Source organism: Echinops telfairi, unplaced genomic scaffold (genome assembly GCF_000313985.2).
Source record: "Echinops telfairi isolate 266 unplaced genomic scaffold, ASM31398v2 ScPeMD7_41;HRSCAF=154, whole genome shotgun sequence".
Lineage (NCBI taxonomy): Eukaryota > Metazoa > Chordata > Mammalia > Afrosoricida > Tenrecidae > Echinops > Echinops telfairi.
The window spans coordinates 2011316-2026235 of record NW_022103939.1 but is presented as its reverse complement, the minus strand read 5'-3'; the positions used below and the strand labels follow the sequence as shown (position 1 = coordinate 2026235).

Sequence of the window (14920 nt, the reverse complement as noted above, 5' to 3'; positions counted from 1 at the left end):
GGTAGAGCCAAAGGTGGAGATCACCTTTTTGGAAACTATGGTCCCAGGAGCACAGTTTTTCCAGTGTCCAGATATCGTGATTGCTTCAATCACAATCTTCACATTCAAAGATAATATATTAAATGTAATTCTGCAACTGTTTGCCTGCAGAGGGGAGTAGAGATTTGTAGGCTGTTTTAGAGATGTGAAATAATAATCTTGTGTTGTTGTTCTTGATATTTGTTTTGTTTTTCCTTAAAATGAGAGCAGTAGATGAGTAATTAACATATCATCAACTTTTTAAAAATAATTAATTTTGCTTAAAACATCAAACCTTACTATTTTGTATACACTAAACAAATTCTGGAACACAATGATAACAATAACAAACAAAGTAACTGAATTAAATGAATTAAAGCCTTTTCAGTGACATTCTTTTGATGCAAACTTAACTAGACACATTCTTTGATGCTAATTTAACTGGACACATTTCCTTTTCATTATTATTTGTATTTCAGGATCATAATAAAGATGTGCTTTTCCTTTTTCTCAAGTTTCTTTTCAAAATTGAACGTGTGCCTCCTGATTTAACATGTCATCATCGCTTCCAATTGTTTAACCACTTGGTTACCACTTACCTACCACCCAGGTGCCAGAGATTGATCCAAAAATCAACAACATGCAAAAAGCATACAATATTATTAGACATGTAACCTCACACCTGCTTACCTAACATTGTTAGCTTTACTTAATCCCCACGTTACTTACACGGTCATGTCTGAGAAGCAGTTATCCACACAATTCATATCTATTCCATCAATAAAAATATATCTTTTTTCTGCACTTAGTTGATTTCTTCCTTCCTCCATATTTATTCATAAACTTTTAATTTTTTTAAAAAATCCTTCATCCGTCATTCATTTTCTTTCTGTGTCTTGCTACTTCTAAAATAATTTGACAGAATGAAATATTCTGATTCTTCTGCAGTGCCTCCATTGAACATTCTCACTCCCTTTTTCCAAACATTTAACTCTTGAGTTATTACCGATATGTGACTAGTTGATGCCAATGTCCCAAGCGCCTATGATTGTCAATTATCCTCACTATTTTCAATGACCTGGATGGCCAAATGAAAAAAGCCAGTTACCTACTGTTATAATCATACTTCACTGTAAATTTAGAAGCATGAAGTTAAGTCTTGGCACTGAGATGTGAAATGCTTTCAAACTTTCTAAGATAATCATAGTAAGGGAAAAACTCATTCCAGGATGGAGAGAATTCAGGATGAACTCAATAACAACCTTCACTAAGAACAATGGGATCCATAAGATAAAATGAATGGAAAGATATAAGGTCCCGGATTCTTTTAAGAAAATAACTTTAAAATGATTTTAGTAGGTTCTTTGAGACCTTGAAAATCTCAGAAACGTATAACAACTTCTCTCTGAAAATAAACTAGGTCTTCTCAGACATTAGTAATAACTTCAAGACCAAAAAGGGCATGTGCACTTACTAACAGAAACAGGAAGCCTATAGTTTCTTGCTCAGCCAGGCTCTGCCCAGAAAAAAAAAAAAAAAGATATAACGGGGGTGCTCAGACAAAAAGCTGGTTATATACCTGAAACCAGTAGTTCTCAACCTTCCTAATGCTGTGACCCTTTAATACAGTTCTTCATGTTGTGGTGATCCCCCTGAACCATATAATTGTATTTGTTGCTACTTCAGAACTGTAATTTTGCTACTGTTATGAATCGGGCGACCCGTGTGACAGGGTAGTTCAACCCCCAAAGGGGTCACGACCCACAAGGTGAGAACCGCTGCTAAACTTTTGTAATCAAGGGAAAGCACCAGGAGGAACTTCTGATACTTAAGAGAGGACTCTGATCCTTATCCAGAACAGGTGTGTGGAACTTCTAAGAGCACAAGAATATAGTTGAGGTCCACAACATCTCTTTTCCTCGTGGATAGGTCCATCCTGCATACATTTTTACCTAACCCACCCTACATGGCAAAAATTCCATATATGAGCTTGTTTACTGACAACTAATTGATTCGATGGCAGTGAGTTTGGTTTCTGGTATTAACAAAATTTTCAGGGACCCAAGAATTTGTCCACATGGGTTCTGAAATCAGTAGTAGCTTTCAACTTTAAACGTGCCTTTTCTTTAGTGACTTCCTAATGCCGTGCCTTATCAATATCAAAGGTGCCTTACACATGCCCGTAAAAGTGCCATCATCACCATCATATGTGACTGGTGGAAACAGCTTTTTGAATTAGCACAGGCTTACTGAGCACATATTACATGGCTGCCATTGCATGCCTAGCTGGAATACGCATTTAACAAGCAGTCTCTGTTTTGAATAAGCTCACACTGTTGACCAACAGTCTATAACTGGCTCAATGACCACACAGAAATGTTATTCAAAACATTATTTTGAAGATCTGCAAAGGTCCATGATGCTGAAACATAAAAACACAGAGCCAAACAATATTATTGGCCTCTTTTCAGGTATTCTTCCAAGATAATTTTTAGATAATGGAATTTTTCTGCTAGGTAAACCATGTTCCTACATGATATAATGATTCATGCCTCATTTTACCCACAAGCTATACACCTGCAGGCCTACATAGAAGTAGCCTAATGTTTTCAGTCTGAGATAATAACTTGGCTCCAAACAGTTATGGGGGGTGGGGGGAGCGGGGGAACAGAAGAAAGAAACAGATATAGTCTAGGTAACTGAGCAAAAAGGAAAAAAAGGATACAAAATATATCTGCCACTTAAAAGGAAATAATGAATTCAATACAATGCCCAAGGACACAAGTGGACACAGAAGGAATGTGACTCCTACTCCCCCACATTTACTTTTCCCATAGTCTCCCCTCATCCAAAATGGAATGGGGATGGGTCATCAAGATTCTCCGGTGGAGGCCAGTGCCAGAGTCATAGGTTTTTGTTTTGCTTTTCTCCATAAAAATCCGATTGACCGCACCCATGCCCTTTCCAAGAAAATAATATTTTAAAGAAAAAAAAGTCAAGGTTTGTTGTTTGTATCTAATAAAAGTTATAAATAAACCACTGCCTAGGAGCACGAGCATGCACAAAACTCGCTGCCATCAAGTTAACTCTGATTCATAGGGACCCAACAGGACAGGGCAAAACTGCCCCTGTGGGTTTTGAAGAGTAGAACTCCTTCCAGGAATAGAAGTAGAAGCCTCGTCTTTCTCTCAAGAGCGCCAAAAGTCACATTTAATTCAGGAGATATATAACTATGGATCCTGAATACTTATATAAGCCCTGATCTATATTATATGTGTGTGTCCCCTGAATTAAATATATATATGCTTGTTCCTTGAATTAAATATATACATACTTGTTTACCTGGGATCTGTTATTCTCTGCAGCCTTCTGGAAAAATCTATCTTCTTTCCTTGATTGTATCTAAAATAAAAACAGATACCATTCCACTTTTCTGTTCTTGATGTTTACCATAGTCTCATTTCTGGAATGGGGAATTACTTGCATCTTATTTAAGGACTCAGGCCAGATGTCTTCATTTCAAAATCTGTCCAAGAGGTCCTGCTAGAGTGCTAATTAATGGCAAACTCTTCTCCCCAGAGTGTCAGATTTGTAGTCATTCAAGAGAGGATTGAATCTCTCTTTTTCCTCTTCTTCAAAGACGAGCCGGCAGCTCAATCAAGGTCAGGCTTTTCAGTTGTTCTCCAGGGCTGGCACTAGAAAATTGGAAACTTAATTTCTAGCTGGTGTGGGATTTTAAAGGTCTGGTTTCTTAATCACAAGCACTTTGGGATTCAGAAATAGAAAATATGTGCATGTCTTTCTCATGGACTACCTCAAAGGTCAAGGGTATGTCAATTCATTTCAGGGGTATGTTAGTCTGGGTACACTAGAGAAACAAATTCATTGACACTCATGTAGAAGAGAGAACTGTATATAAAAGAGACATTGTATATTGAGAATATCCGAGCTCACTCCAGATCAGGTCCATAAGTTCTATATGCCACTAGTCCGTAAATTCCTCTTCAGACTTACACAGCACATGCAATGATGCTGAATTTAGGAAGATCATTGACCGGTGGCTGAAAGGTCTTATGAACCCAATGGCAGTGAAGCATCTCCAGGGCTCTGGCTGCCATCAGTGTGGCTCCACATGGCTTGTCAACAGGAAAGTGAAGCAGAAAAAGTGTTTCCCATTTTCAGGGAAGAAGAGAAGTTCCCAGGATCCTCATGAGAAGGCCATACCCACAGGGAGACATCATCACGCTGTGACCTGATTGACAGGCTAGATTCCACGCTTTCACTCTTAATATCCTCAAGTTGACATGAGATTATGTAACTGCCAGAAGGGGTCTAATGTACCTTGACTGGTCCTAGAGTTTATGGATTCAAATTGCTCATTTGTTTGTCCTCTTATGAGTTCATTCAGTTTGATCCACAAGAACCTCAAGGGGGAGGCTAACAACTATGAGAATGAGGCCATTCCATTTCTTGTCTTACTATCACTTTGTTTATATTAAAAACATTGCCCACTTTGTTCCATATTAGGGTGAGTAGGATGGGTCTTTTTATTCAAGAAACATAAAGACCTAGTAAGAATTGGAAAGAAAATGTTTACTGTAAATTTCCACAGCATTACCATTATTGCATGATTGCTGGTATACTAGGGGGAACATAGAGATATCAATGTTATAAGGGAAATTTTCATGAAATAAGTGCCATTTAAAATGAAAATTAACCAAAGAACAGAACATCCTGAAGTTGTGTCCTCTGGTAATAGTTATACACAAGGAGTAAAATATGAATAGGGATATGAGAAAATATAGTGAATTGAACTAAAAAATAATTTTATATAGATACAAAAAATGTGAGGGAAATTTTGACACAAATGAATCTGTGGTGTTAGATTCTTATCATGTAACATTTTAAAATTCATGAAATATTTATTTTTCAATCCCAACAGCAATGGATGATGATTCGATTTTAAGTAATAATAGTAAATGAAACATATTGCTATAGATTTAATTCTGACTCATTGTTAGCTGTAGGACAGAGTAGAACTGTCCCTGTGGGTTTCTGAAGCTGTAATCTTTTTTTTTAATAATTTAATCTGACTTTTTAAAAATTAAAATATCATTTTATTGAGGGCTCTTACAACTCTTATTACAGTCCATACATCAGTTGTATCCAGCATATTTGTACATATATTGCCATCGTTCTTTTTTAGACATTTACTTTCTTTTTTTTTTTTAATTATTTTATTGGGAGCTCGTACAATTCTTATCACAGTCCCATACATACATCCATTTTGTCAAGCCCATATGTACATTTTTTGCCCTCCTCATTCTCAAAATATTTGCCTTCTACTTTAGTCCTTAATATCAGTTGCTCATTTACCCCCTCCCTCCCCCCTCCCTCATGAACCCTTCATAATTCATAAATTATTGTAGTTTTGTCATAAGTTACACTGTACGACTGCCCTCTTCACTGCTGTCCATCCCCCAGGGAGGAGGCTATACTTAGATTCTTGTAATTGGTTCCCCCTTTCTACCCCACATTCCCTTCACCCTCCAGGAATCGCTCCTCTCACCACTGGCCCTGAAGGAGTCTGTCCAGGATTCCCTGTGTTTCCAGTTGCCATCTGTACAATGTACATCCTCTGATCTAGCCAGATTTGCAAGGCAGAATTGGGATCATGATAGTGGCGGGGAGGAAGCATTTAAGGACTAGAGGAAAGTTATATGTTTCATTGCTGCTGAAGCTGTAATCTTTACAGCAACACAAAGTCTCATCTTTCTCCTGCAGAGCAGCTGGTGGGTTTGAACTGCTGATCTCCTGTGACTAGCAACTCAATGCATAAGGCACTATACTAGCATAGCTTAATGATTAGATAATGATTGTTTAAGGCTTATTATGGATGCTGCATTTTTAAAAGAAGGAAGAATGGGGAAAATGAGTGATTGTTTTTCTGGGGTTTTCCATAATAAAGATTATATACTCTGCAAATAGAACTAGTTTTACTTCTTTGCTCATTCAAATGCCTTTTATTGCCAATTCTGATGCCTTTTATTTTATTTCTTCTTCTTTCATATACGGACTTATTACTAGCTGAGAACTACTTTTGCTACATCTCAAAAGCTTGGGTATATCGTATTTTCATTCTGATACAATTCAAACAATTTTCATTTTTCTGTAGCATGTGGGTCTCTGTAAGCAAGAACTGACTCAAGAGCACCTAGCAACAACAAATACACAGTCATTTTAAAGCAGAGTTGTATTTTCCTTCTACATATTTGATTTTTTAATTTGATCTTCCTTTTGTTGCCTTTGAATGTTATAAGGTTTTTACCTGAGAAGTTTCATTGTAAAATCTTGATGCTTTATCATGTATTGGGGCTTCTTTTGTGGTCTGCCATGTGGTCTATTCTGAATATGCACGTGCACTGAAAAAGAAGTGTATTGTATTGGTAGTGGAGGGAGTGCTCTCTATATATTTAAGAAGTTTAGTTGATTGTTTTGTTGTTTAGATCTTCTCTGTCTTTGTTGAGCTTTGTTCTAGTTGTTTTGCCCTGCATCCAGGGTGGTTTATGAAGGAATCCAGTCATGTTGTAGAGTTGTAGATGTCTCTTTTCAGTAATGCTAAACTTTATGAGCTTTAGCACTGTTTAATTGGGTACAGAGACATTAGGATTCTATTTCTCATTTGATTCACTCTTTAATCATGTTATTTATTCATTCTATTATCATGTGTACTGTTCTGTCTCTCTTATAATGGTTTTTTCCCTTAAAATCTATTTTGTCAGAAATTAATATTGCTACCTCTGCTCTTTTGTAGGTGCAATTTATTTGTCCTCCTTTTTATTTTTAGATGCCATTGTATCTGAGGTTGGTCTGTTGGAGACACCTTATTGGTGGTTCAAGGAATCTTATCTGTTCTTCCACTTGCTGTCTCTTGATTGTTACATTCAATCCATTGTAGCGATTGATCAGTATGAATTTAAAGCTGTAATATTGCTGTACATTTTATCATTTTATTTTGTTCTGTGGTGTTGCTAGTTCCTTTGTTCCACATATTTTTCTGTGATTCATTTCTGCGTTTATGGATTCCCTTTTATTTTTCCTTCCTTGCTGTTGACTCTGTACTTACACTTTCTGATTTTCCCTATGTTTTAATTTTGATTAGGAGGTTCGATAATTTTCTTTGTGATTACCCAGCAGCATGTTACTATCTTCTTAGCTTTAAAATGGCCCATTCTCTCTTGATGTCATCTTGACATAATCTCTATTTAGAAGTTCTATAATTGCAGCTTTTATTCTTTCTGTTTACTTTGAATTTGTCATTGTTTATTGACTGACGGCTCTCTTTCATTTTAATATTAAAAACATTATTTTATTTTCAGCCACACAAAATACAACAAATTTCTCCAATACCAAGAGTAGCCTCTTATCAGTTCTTCTTTTATAGCACTGGACATACAAGAATAAATTTTTTCTGGTAATCAGGAATCAAGACATAGAAGCCCTAATGATAAGAGAGTTTAGTAGTCAATATCCCGAAAACCAAGAGAGAGCATATTTTGCTTTTAAAGTAAAGGATAGACATTGTACCATATCCTTTGTTCATACAGCATTTTACTGTGGGCTGGGCCATTCCATAATGGCCTGCATAATTTTTCTCATACACAGTTCACTTCAAATGGATGAGGTACTAACTATAAAACAAGCCATTTTAAGTGCATTTTACATTATTTGAAGTACTCGTGGGTAAAAAGTAGAACTCTACAACTTATTTTAAAGGAAAACACAAATTCCAGGAATTTTTTTTATTGTTTGAAAATAGCACACACAAAACCAGACAGAGAAATCCCTAAGGAAATGATGATCATATTTCAATGGTATCTGTCCTTTGGTCCTTCATTTTAAGCACTTAGATATTTTTTCTTTTTATGCTACTAAGCGTTTATTTTGATCACAAATGCAATCCAAATGTGAGTAAATAAATGTTTTTATCTTTTAATACTTCCCCCACACACACAACATTCTTTTGAATAGAAAAAGGTGGGGGGATTGCTCAATGTCTTCTCAGAGTCTATTTGGCCATAGTTGGCCCACCTCTTGCCTTAAAAGCAGATTGTAAGTTGGTCCTCCAACACCCCTTTTGAACTATTGCTCATTCTGGTACATCCAGGGGCAGCAGACCTTATTGGTATTGTCGAGAGTCTCCAAAAGCTGAGAATGGTATCTGAGTTGAAAACAACTTGGTGAGATCTTCAGCAAACTGAGGACCATTGGGAAACTACGCAGAGGCAAACCTAGGAGAATGCCACCCACTGCAACGGACCCTACCATGGGCACCAGTTCACCTCCTGCTGCCAGCCTAGCTCCTGATAAGACACCACTTGGGATGCAGCTCCAGGGACCTTCTTTCCCTCTGATGTGAGCCGCACTGCAGTCCATCGTGGAAAACAAACCTCCCCAAACCACAAGGAGGCCTCCCGACTGTGGCACCCTGCTTTTAATTGCTGTCAAACTCCCTCATAGTCTATAGTTGACGCTCACTGGAGAATTCCGAAAACCTTTGATTGCTAGGAAGATACAACTACCTATGGTGCCCATTGTCACCACTGAAATCCACAATGCACCAAGGTTCTCACGCACACTCCACCGTGACTCCAGCAGCGTGAGTGATGGGACTGACATCTCTTGGTACCTTCTCACAGTCTCATTCCTTTGTTTTTATGTCCGAAAATTCTTTTTCGGAGTTGGATTCTGAATGATGTGGTCCAGTTGTCTGTTGGTGTTGGCTCTCTATTCAAATGAATTCCTTTAGCCTTTGTTGTAAGGTTGGTCTGGTCCTTCAAATTCCTTTGATTTCTGTTTATTCAGAAACACCAAATTTTGCTATCCTATTTGAAGAAAAATATTGCTCGATATACAATTCATTGTTTGTATTTTTCTTCCAATATTTTATCTGTGCTATCCATTGTGTTATTTCCTGTATGGGTTCTGCCAATAAATCAGTGGTTGGTCTTACTTTTTCTGTCATGTGGGCGTCATTTCACTTTTTCTAAGCTGCTCTTGGATATTTTTGTTTGTCTTTGATTTTGGATAGTTTCATTATATTAAGTCTTGATGGTTTTCTTAGTTTTCTATCCTATTTGAAGTTTGTCAATCCTCTCAAATGGATATCTACTCATCTTTGAAGATAATAAGGAAGTTTTGTGTCATTAAATTGATAATTTTATCTGTGCTCTTTTGCTGTTATCTATTCCACTTCTGGAATTCAATCGTACACGAGTCATTTCTGCACATTGTTTTAAAGTTTGCTCCACACTGTTTTGGGTTTGATATATCAAGAAAGGTAGGGCGCATGTTCTGCTTTGGTCACTAGCTTTATAGCACAGGGTCCTCCCCAGCTGTCTTAAATCAGTATGGTAGCAGGTGGTGTGTGGACATGGATCTCTGCTGCTCAAGTAGAGCAGCTCAGGTTGGGTTGGGTAGGTATTGGCCACTATATGTTATCAATCTAGTGTTTCCGGAGTGAATGGTGACATTGACTCAGTGGATGGGATAGTAGACATGTTGGGTGTGGCTAGCTAATGTGGACTAGCCACATTAGCTCTGTCTTTTCTGCATGGATTTAGAAAGAGGAAAAGAGGATAGGGAAAAAGCAATGCAGCAGCAAATGGAAATAGACACCACCGACTAGAGAAGCAATGGTGGCACACGGAAACTTGCACTGCCAACCGAAGAAACAGTGGGTGTCCGATGCTCCTTCTGTAGGAAGTTGTACTGCCAATTGCAGAGACCATGAGTATAATCCGTAAGTATGCTTCTTACAAATCACAAAAACAGCAGGTTTGCAACGTTTGATTTGTCGGAGCATGCCACAGGCCACCAGTGGAGAAGACCATTAGGATGTTTTAGGAGCAAGTTAGCAGAATTATTAGACCGCTGAGTTGAAGAGGAGTGGTGATAGGTGGCATTAACAGGGGTGGGGTGGAGTCGGCTTAAACCCTGGTCACCAGACAGGTGTGGATTTAAGGATTTGAACATATTTCTCCAGGCCCTGGTCACCACCATGGTGCTGGTACACTCTGAGCTGAGTCAGGTATCTATTTTCTGTCCTTACTTTAAACATGTGCTGGGCAAGGGAGGGGTGTAACTTTAGTTAAGAGCCTCCAGCTGCTACTCTCGCGGGCCTTTTCTACCATGCGGGTTTCCACTCCCCATTATTAGCTCCTAGACTGTTTTGTGTTCATCTGAGTGTCTGGAGTTCTTGGTATTTTTCTATACTTCCCTTCTTCAGATCCAGTGATTGTGCTTTGCTTCACTCTGAATTTGACTACACTGTCCCTTTCATATTGGAATTTTGTGAAGTGCCTTCCTATGTTCCTCAGGTGGAGCACTGTTTATAATGACTCAAACTGGCCATAAGATGTACGGCTTGATAAGAAGGCACCTTCACTATGACTCTCTCCTCCTTCGTTGATTTTGTTCCATTTCTTCTTCCAATCAGTGTTTTAGGTACTTTTTTGTCCTTTCATTTGAATCTCAGGATTCCAGGATTATCTTCTGCTTCAGTTTCACTTGGTTTCCTGGGTATTTCTGTAAAGGAGGGTCTATTTTGCCATTTTAGTCCCACGTTGAGTTTAGAACTGAGAGATTATTTTAGCGATTACAACACTGATCAGGAGATGATTTCTATCTTGTTGCAGAAAAATTCCAGGGTTTTCATAACCAGAAAACCAGATAGTTTCTTATCATTTGTGTGTATGGATGTAGGCTAATTCATGCAAGTTAGATATTAGATTTGATAAAAATAAACAAAACTACACTCAATTTCATCCAAAGTCTCTTAATTTTACATAGTGATGATTCTGTTCATACTACATAGCTTTCTAAAGACAGATTTGTTAAGCTAGATGACAGAAATAATTATAGATTTCTAAGGTATTATTATCACAGGTCCAGGGTTATAGGTGGAGAAAGATCGTCACAAAATAAGCCTTCAAAAAATGTATACAAATTAATAAAAACAAGAACATAAAGAGATACATTAGAATAATGTATAGCTTTCCTGAACTCTCTATTTTACGATGACTGATGAACACAAATATAAGATTTCGTAGTCCCTTTGTCAACAATCAGCATTCTCACGTTCTGTGAAGTAACAAGTAGAGATTAAGCGCCAACTCTATGGATAGTAAAAAGGCGGAGAAGGCCATTCCGAATCTGCTTGGTTTTAGCACTATAGATTATAGGATTCATTAAGGGGGGGAACAAAAAATAGACATAACTCATAATGAGGTGAACAATATGTGGGACCTGATTCCCAAACCGATGAATCAGAGATAAGCCAATCACTGTGACATAGAAAACCAGTACACAGCAGATATGGGAGACACAGGTATTGAAGGCTTTGACCCTTTCCTCTCTGGAAGCAATGCTCAGGACACTCTTCAGTATCAACACGTAGGAGATGAGAATCGTCAGAGCATCCAGGACAAAGATGAGGCCCACAAGTACAACTGGATACAGACGATTGAAAGTGATATCTGCACAAGCCAGTTTGATGACATCTTGATGGAGGCAGAATGCATGGGAAAGGATGTGGGAGCGACAATAAGGGAAAAAATAAAGGGGCATGATTGGGGGAATAACAGAGACAAATCCCCTCGTAAGAACTCCAAGACCAATCTTCATCACTCTAGCATTGGTGAGGATGGAAGTATATCTAAGAGGATTGCGAATGGCAACAAATCGATCATAGGCCATGGCAAGCAAAATTCCGGATTCTACAAAGGAAAGTGAGTGTATAAAGTAGGCTTGGGAAAAGCAGGCCCCATTATCAATCTCCCTGTGATCCAGCCAGAGGACTCCCAACACTGTGGGCATCGTGGTCAAAGTCAACCCTAAGTCTGTGGCTGCCAGCATGTCCAGGAAGTAGTACATGGGCTCATGGAGATTGTGATCTGCCTTGATAAGAAAGAGGAGGGTGCCATTGCCAAAAAGGACAGAGGTATAAACTACGACAAAGGGGACAGAAATCCAGCTGTGAGATGTCTCCAAGCCTGGAAACCCAGTCAGCAGGAAGGAAACAGAGCTGTTGTCTTCCCGCATGTTGGGTTTATCCTGAAGAAAATGAAATTCTCTCATTGAAGACCACAGAAATACATCTGGGCTGGCAAGGTATCAGTCCACTTATATCCTCTCAGAGTTCTTTTTAAGAGATACTATTTATAACAAGTCCTTGCTTCCCATGTAGTCTTAGAACAGCCATTATCCTTGAGAAAATGTGTTTCTCAAGACCTCAGAAACGCAACTCTGCTTTCAAGGTCGACCTCCAGGTGGATCATCTCAGAATCTTTTTTGTTTGTTGGTTGGTTTTGTGCTTTCCTGTTTACGGAGCACTTTCACACACGTCGCTTCTTAGGAATCAGGGCCCACTGGTGCCGGTCTGTATGTTTAAGATAGAAATCGGTTTGAGAATTTGGGGGGCTGATCTCAGGAGCTCTGCGGTCCTCTCCGGAGATCTCCCCAGGTGGATTCCAGGTCCAAGACACCCGACTTGCTCCATGCCACCTCTGTGACTCACAGGCCCCATGATCCTTGGCCCCTACGCGCCCCCCCAACATACAGTGCCCCCCATCCCACCCTGCCCCAGAGGATTCAACCAGAGCCACAGCGTGTCAACAAGCCGCCCCACCAGACTGGGGTCCCGGGTGGGTCTGAGTTACGCGGAAGGACCACCCTGGCAAGCAGACATCCCCACACTTGGTCTCACACAGCCCGGCTCCCCGCTGGCTCCACGCCACTAGCTCTGCTCCAGCTTGAGTTCTCGACCGCCAAAACTGAGAATGGGAGGCTTCCTGGTGGTTTGGGTTTAAATGAATACGCCCCTCCCCTTCCTTCCTCCCCCGTGGCCCCGCCTCCCTTCCCGCCCTAAGCCCGCCCCCTCCATTTTGGCGCCTTTTCCTTCCTGCCAGGTTCAGGTGGTTTAGGGACCTTTCTGAACACAGGAGTGGGGAGGGGTGCCCCAAATCTTTTTTTTGTAAGGTAATAATTAAAACAAACAAGCCATTATTTCTCACGACTAATCAATCATAGAACAACTTATAGCATCTTTTGTGGTCAAATTTGCATAGTCTCAGGCCAGCCAGTATTTAATCAAATTCTTGGTGCTTCAAAGCATGTGCATTTTAACAAGCTACCTACACCAGAACTTAGACAACACGCCCCTCAATTATGCAGATACATACAGTAATTCATATTCTAGAAAGGATTCTAAGGAGCTCAGTCTTCACCTTCGTTCAATCCACTCTTCAGAACGATAACAGGTTTCAGAGCAGTAGTTTACATCCCATATGATTTAGCATGTAGATTATTTCTCTAGTTCTCAGCAAAATCCCAGGAGTCTCAAAGAGAAAGTGTGAGAAGAGCAACGGTGCCATGACCACTTTCCCTGAGGAGCAAATAGAGAGTAGGGAAAGAGAATTCCCCCCACCTCATCCCTCCTCTCCCCCACCCCCACTCCCTCCCGCCCCATACCATTTTATGTATTCATTGTTGAGGTGAAAATACTTCATTAAGTATTTGTTATCTGCTTCTAAAACTTTGCAAAATTACTACCTGTGAAAATTGTGCATAGTAGTTATAAGTTAGATTGTTTTATACCTTGGTCCTGGGATAAATGATTATCATCATCAAAGAGATAACCCATAATAGGACTTACCCCTGAGTTTGAAATGATTAGTTTTCTCATTTTTATAGGTGTTTTCTTTCTAATTCACCATTGCTTTTCTGTATGCCTATTGAAATTGCCCCTAAAATTAAATCTGTCTCTTTTTAATTTCTCCCTATGTATTTTAACAGTCATCTTTCTGGTCTCCTTCCGGTTACCCCAAGCCATAGTTTTCCCTTCAACGTTCTTTAAAACTCTGTTGCTGTCTAAACAGGGAACTGACAGCTAGTAAAAGAGGGAAGAAGTATCCTTAGAGTTTTATGGATATATATCTATATATCTATATATATATATATGAAACAAGAAATGCAGAGTTTTTAAAAATCATGAGGAGGAATTTACTTACATGGATTTATTCACATTTCAAAGCTTATTAAGATCCTATATGAATAATGAAAACAAAAGAAGAAATCTATGAAATAATCAAGGCAAGAGAGAATAACAGAAATGAAGGAAAGTTAAAGGTAATGAATGTTGCATTGTTCAACTAGTACTAAGAGTTTCTGATTAATTGACAATGGCAGTGAGAGGGAAAAATAAGTTGAGACTGATCCTAGATTTTGACTTGGGTAAATGGAAAAGTTGCTAAGCTGCTTACTCAGATGAGAAGGTCTGGGAACGTCTGAAGAGGCCGAAATAGAGTAGTGAGTAAATATGCTGAATTGGAACAAGTGCATATCCTGATTATTTCATGTGCTATACAGAAACAATTCGAGCCATTGAAACAAAAATTCAAAAAAGATAATTGTCTTCAAATGTGTCCCCAGTATAAATCAGATGCATCAATAGGTCCCCGCCCCTCCAAATACTGTTTTCTTACCACATATCTGTACAAATGAAATATAATTGCAGTAGATTCCAACTTTGAAGAACTACCAAGCAATTGGGTATGAAGAGATGTTTGAACCTCATTGCCTTTATCCTAAAGGATGGAAAGTTAACAGAATCATTTCTCAGTGTTTGTATTCTTTCCCCATGACTGGAATGTAGCTTCCATTGAAAATACAACTAAAACAAACAAACTCACTACCATTGAGTCTATGTCAACCAAACTCACTACCATGGAGTCTATGTCAACTCACAGCGACTTTGTGGGGTTTTGAGACTGTAACTGTCTACGGGAGCAGAAAGCTCAGTCTTTCCCTGCGAGCAGCTGATGGTTTTGAACTGCCATTTTAC

At 39.0% G+C, this 14920-nt stretch overlaps 1 protein-coding gene across 1 annotated transcript; it reads right to left on the bottom strand.

The window, feature by feature from the left end:
- Window positions 1-11181: 11181 nt before the first annotated feature.
- LOC101655415 (olfactory receptor 51B5) lies at window positions 11182-12120 on the bottom strand. Its single transcript, XM_004717075.1, has one exon. It carries the CDS (start codon window positions 12118-12120, stop codon window positions 11182-11184), a length of 939 nt encoding a protein of 312 aa, XP_004717132.1.
- Between the last annotated feature and the right edge of the window lie 2800 nt (window positions 12121-14920).

Excerpts from the sequence above, each read along its gene's own strand:
- LOC101655415 (XM_004717075.1), bottom strand. The coding sequence starts at position 12,120 with ATGCGGGAAGACAACAGCTCTGTTTCCTTCCTGCTGACTGGGTTTCCA.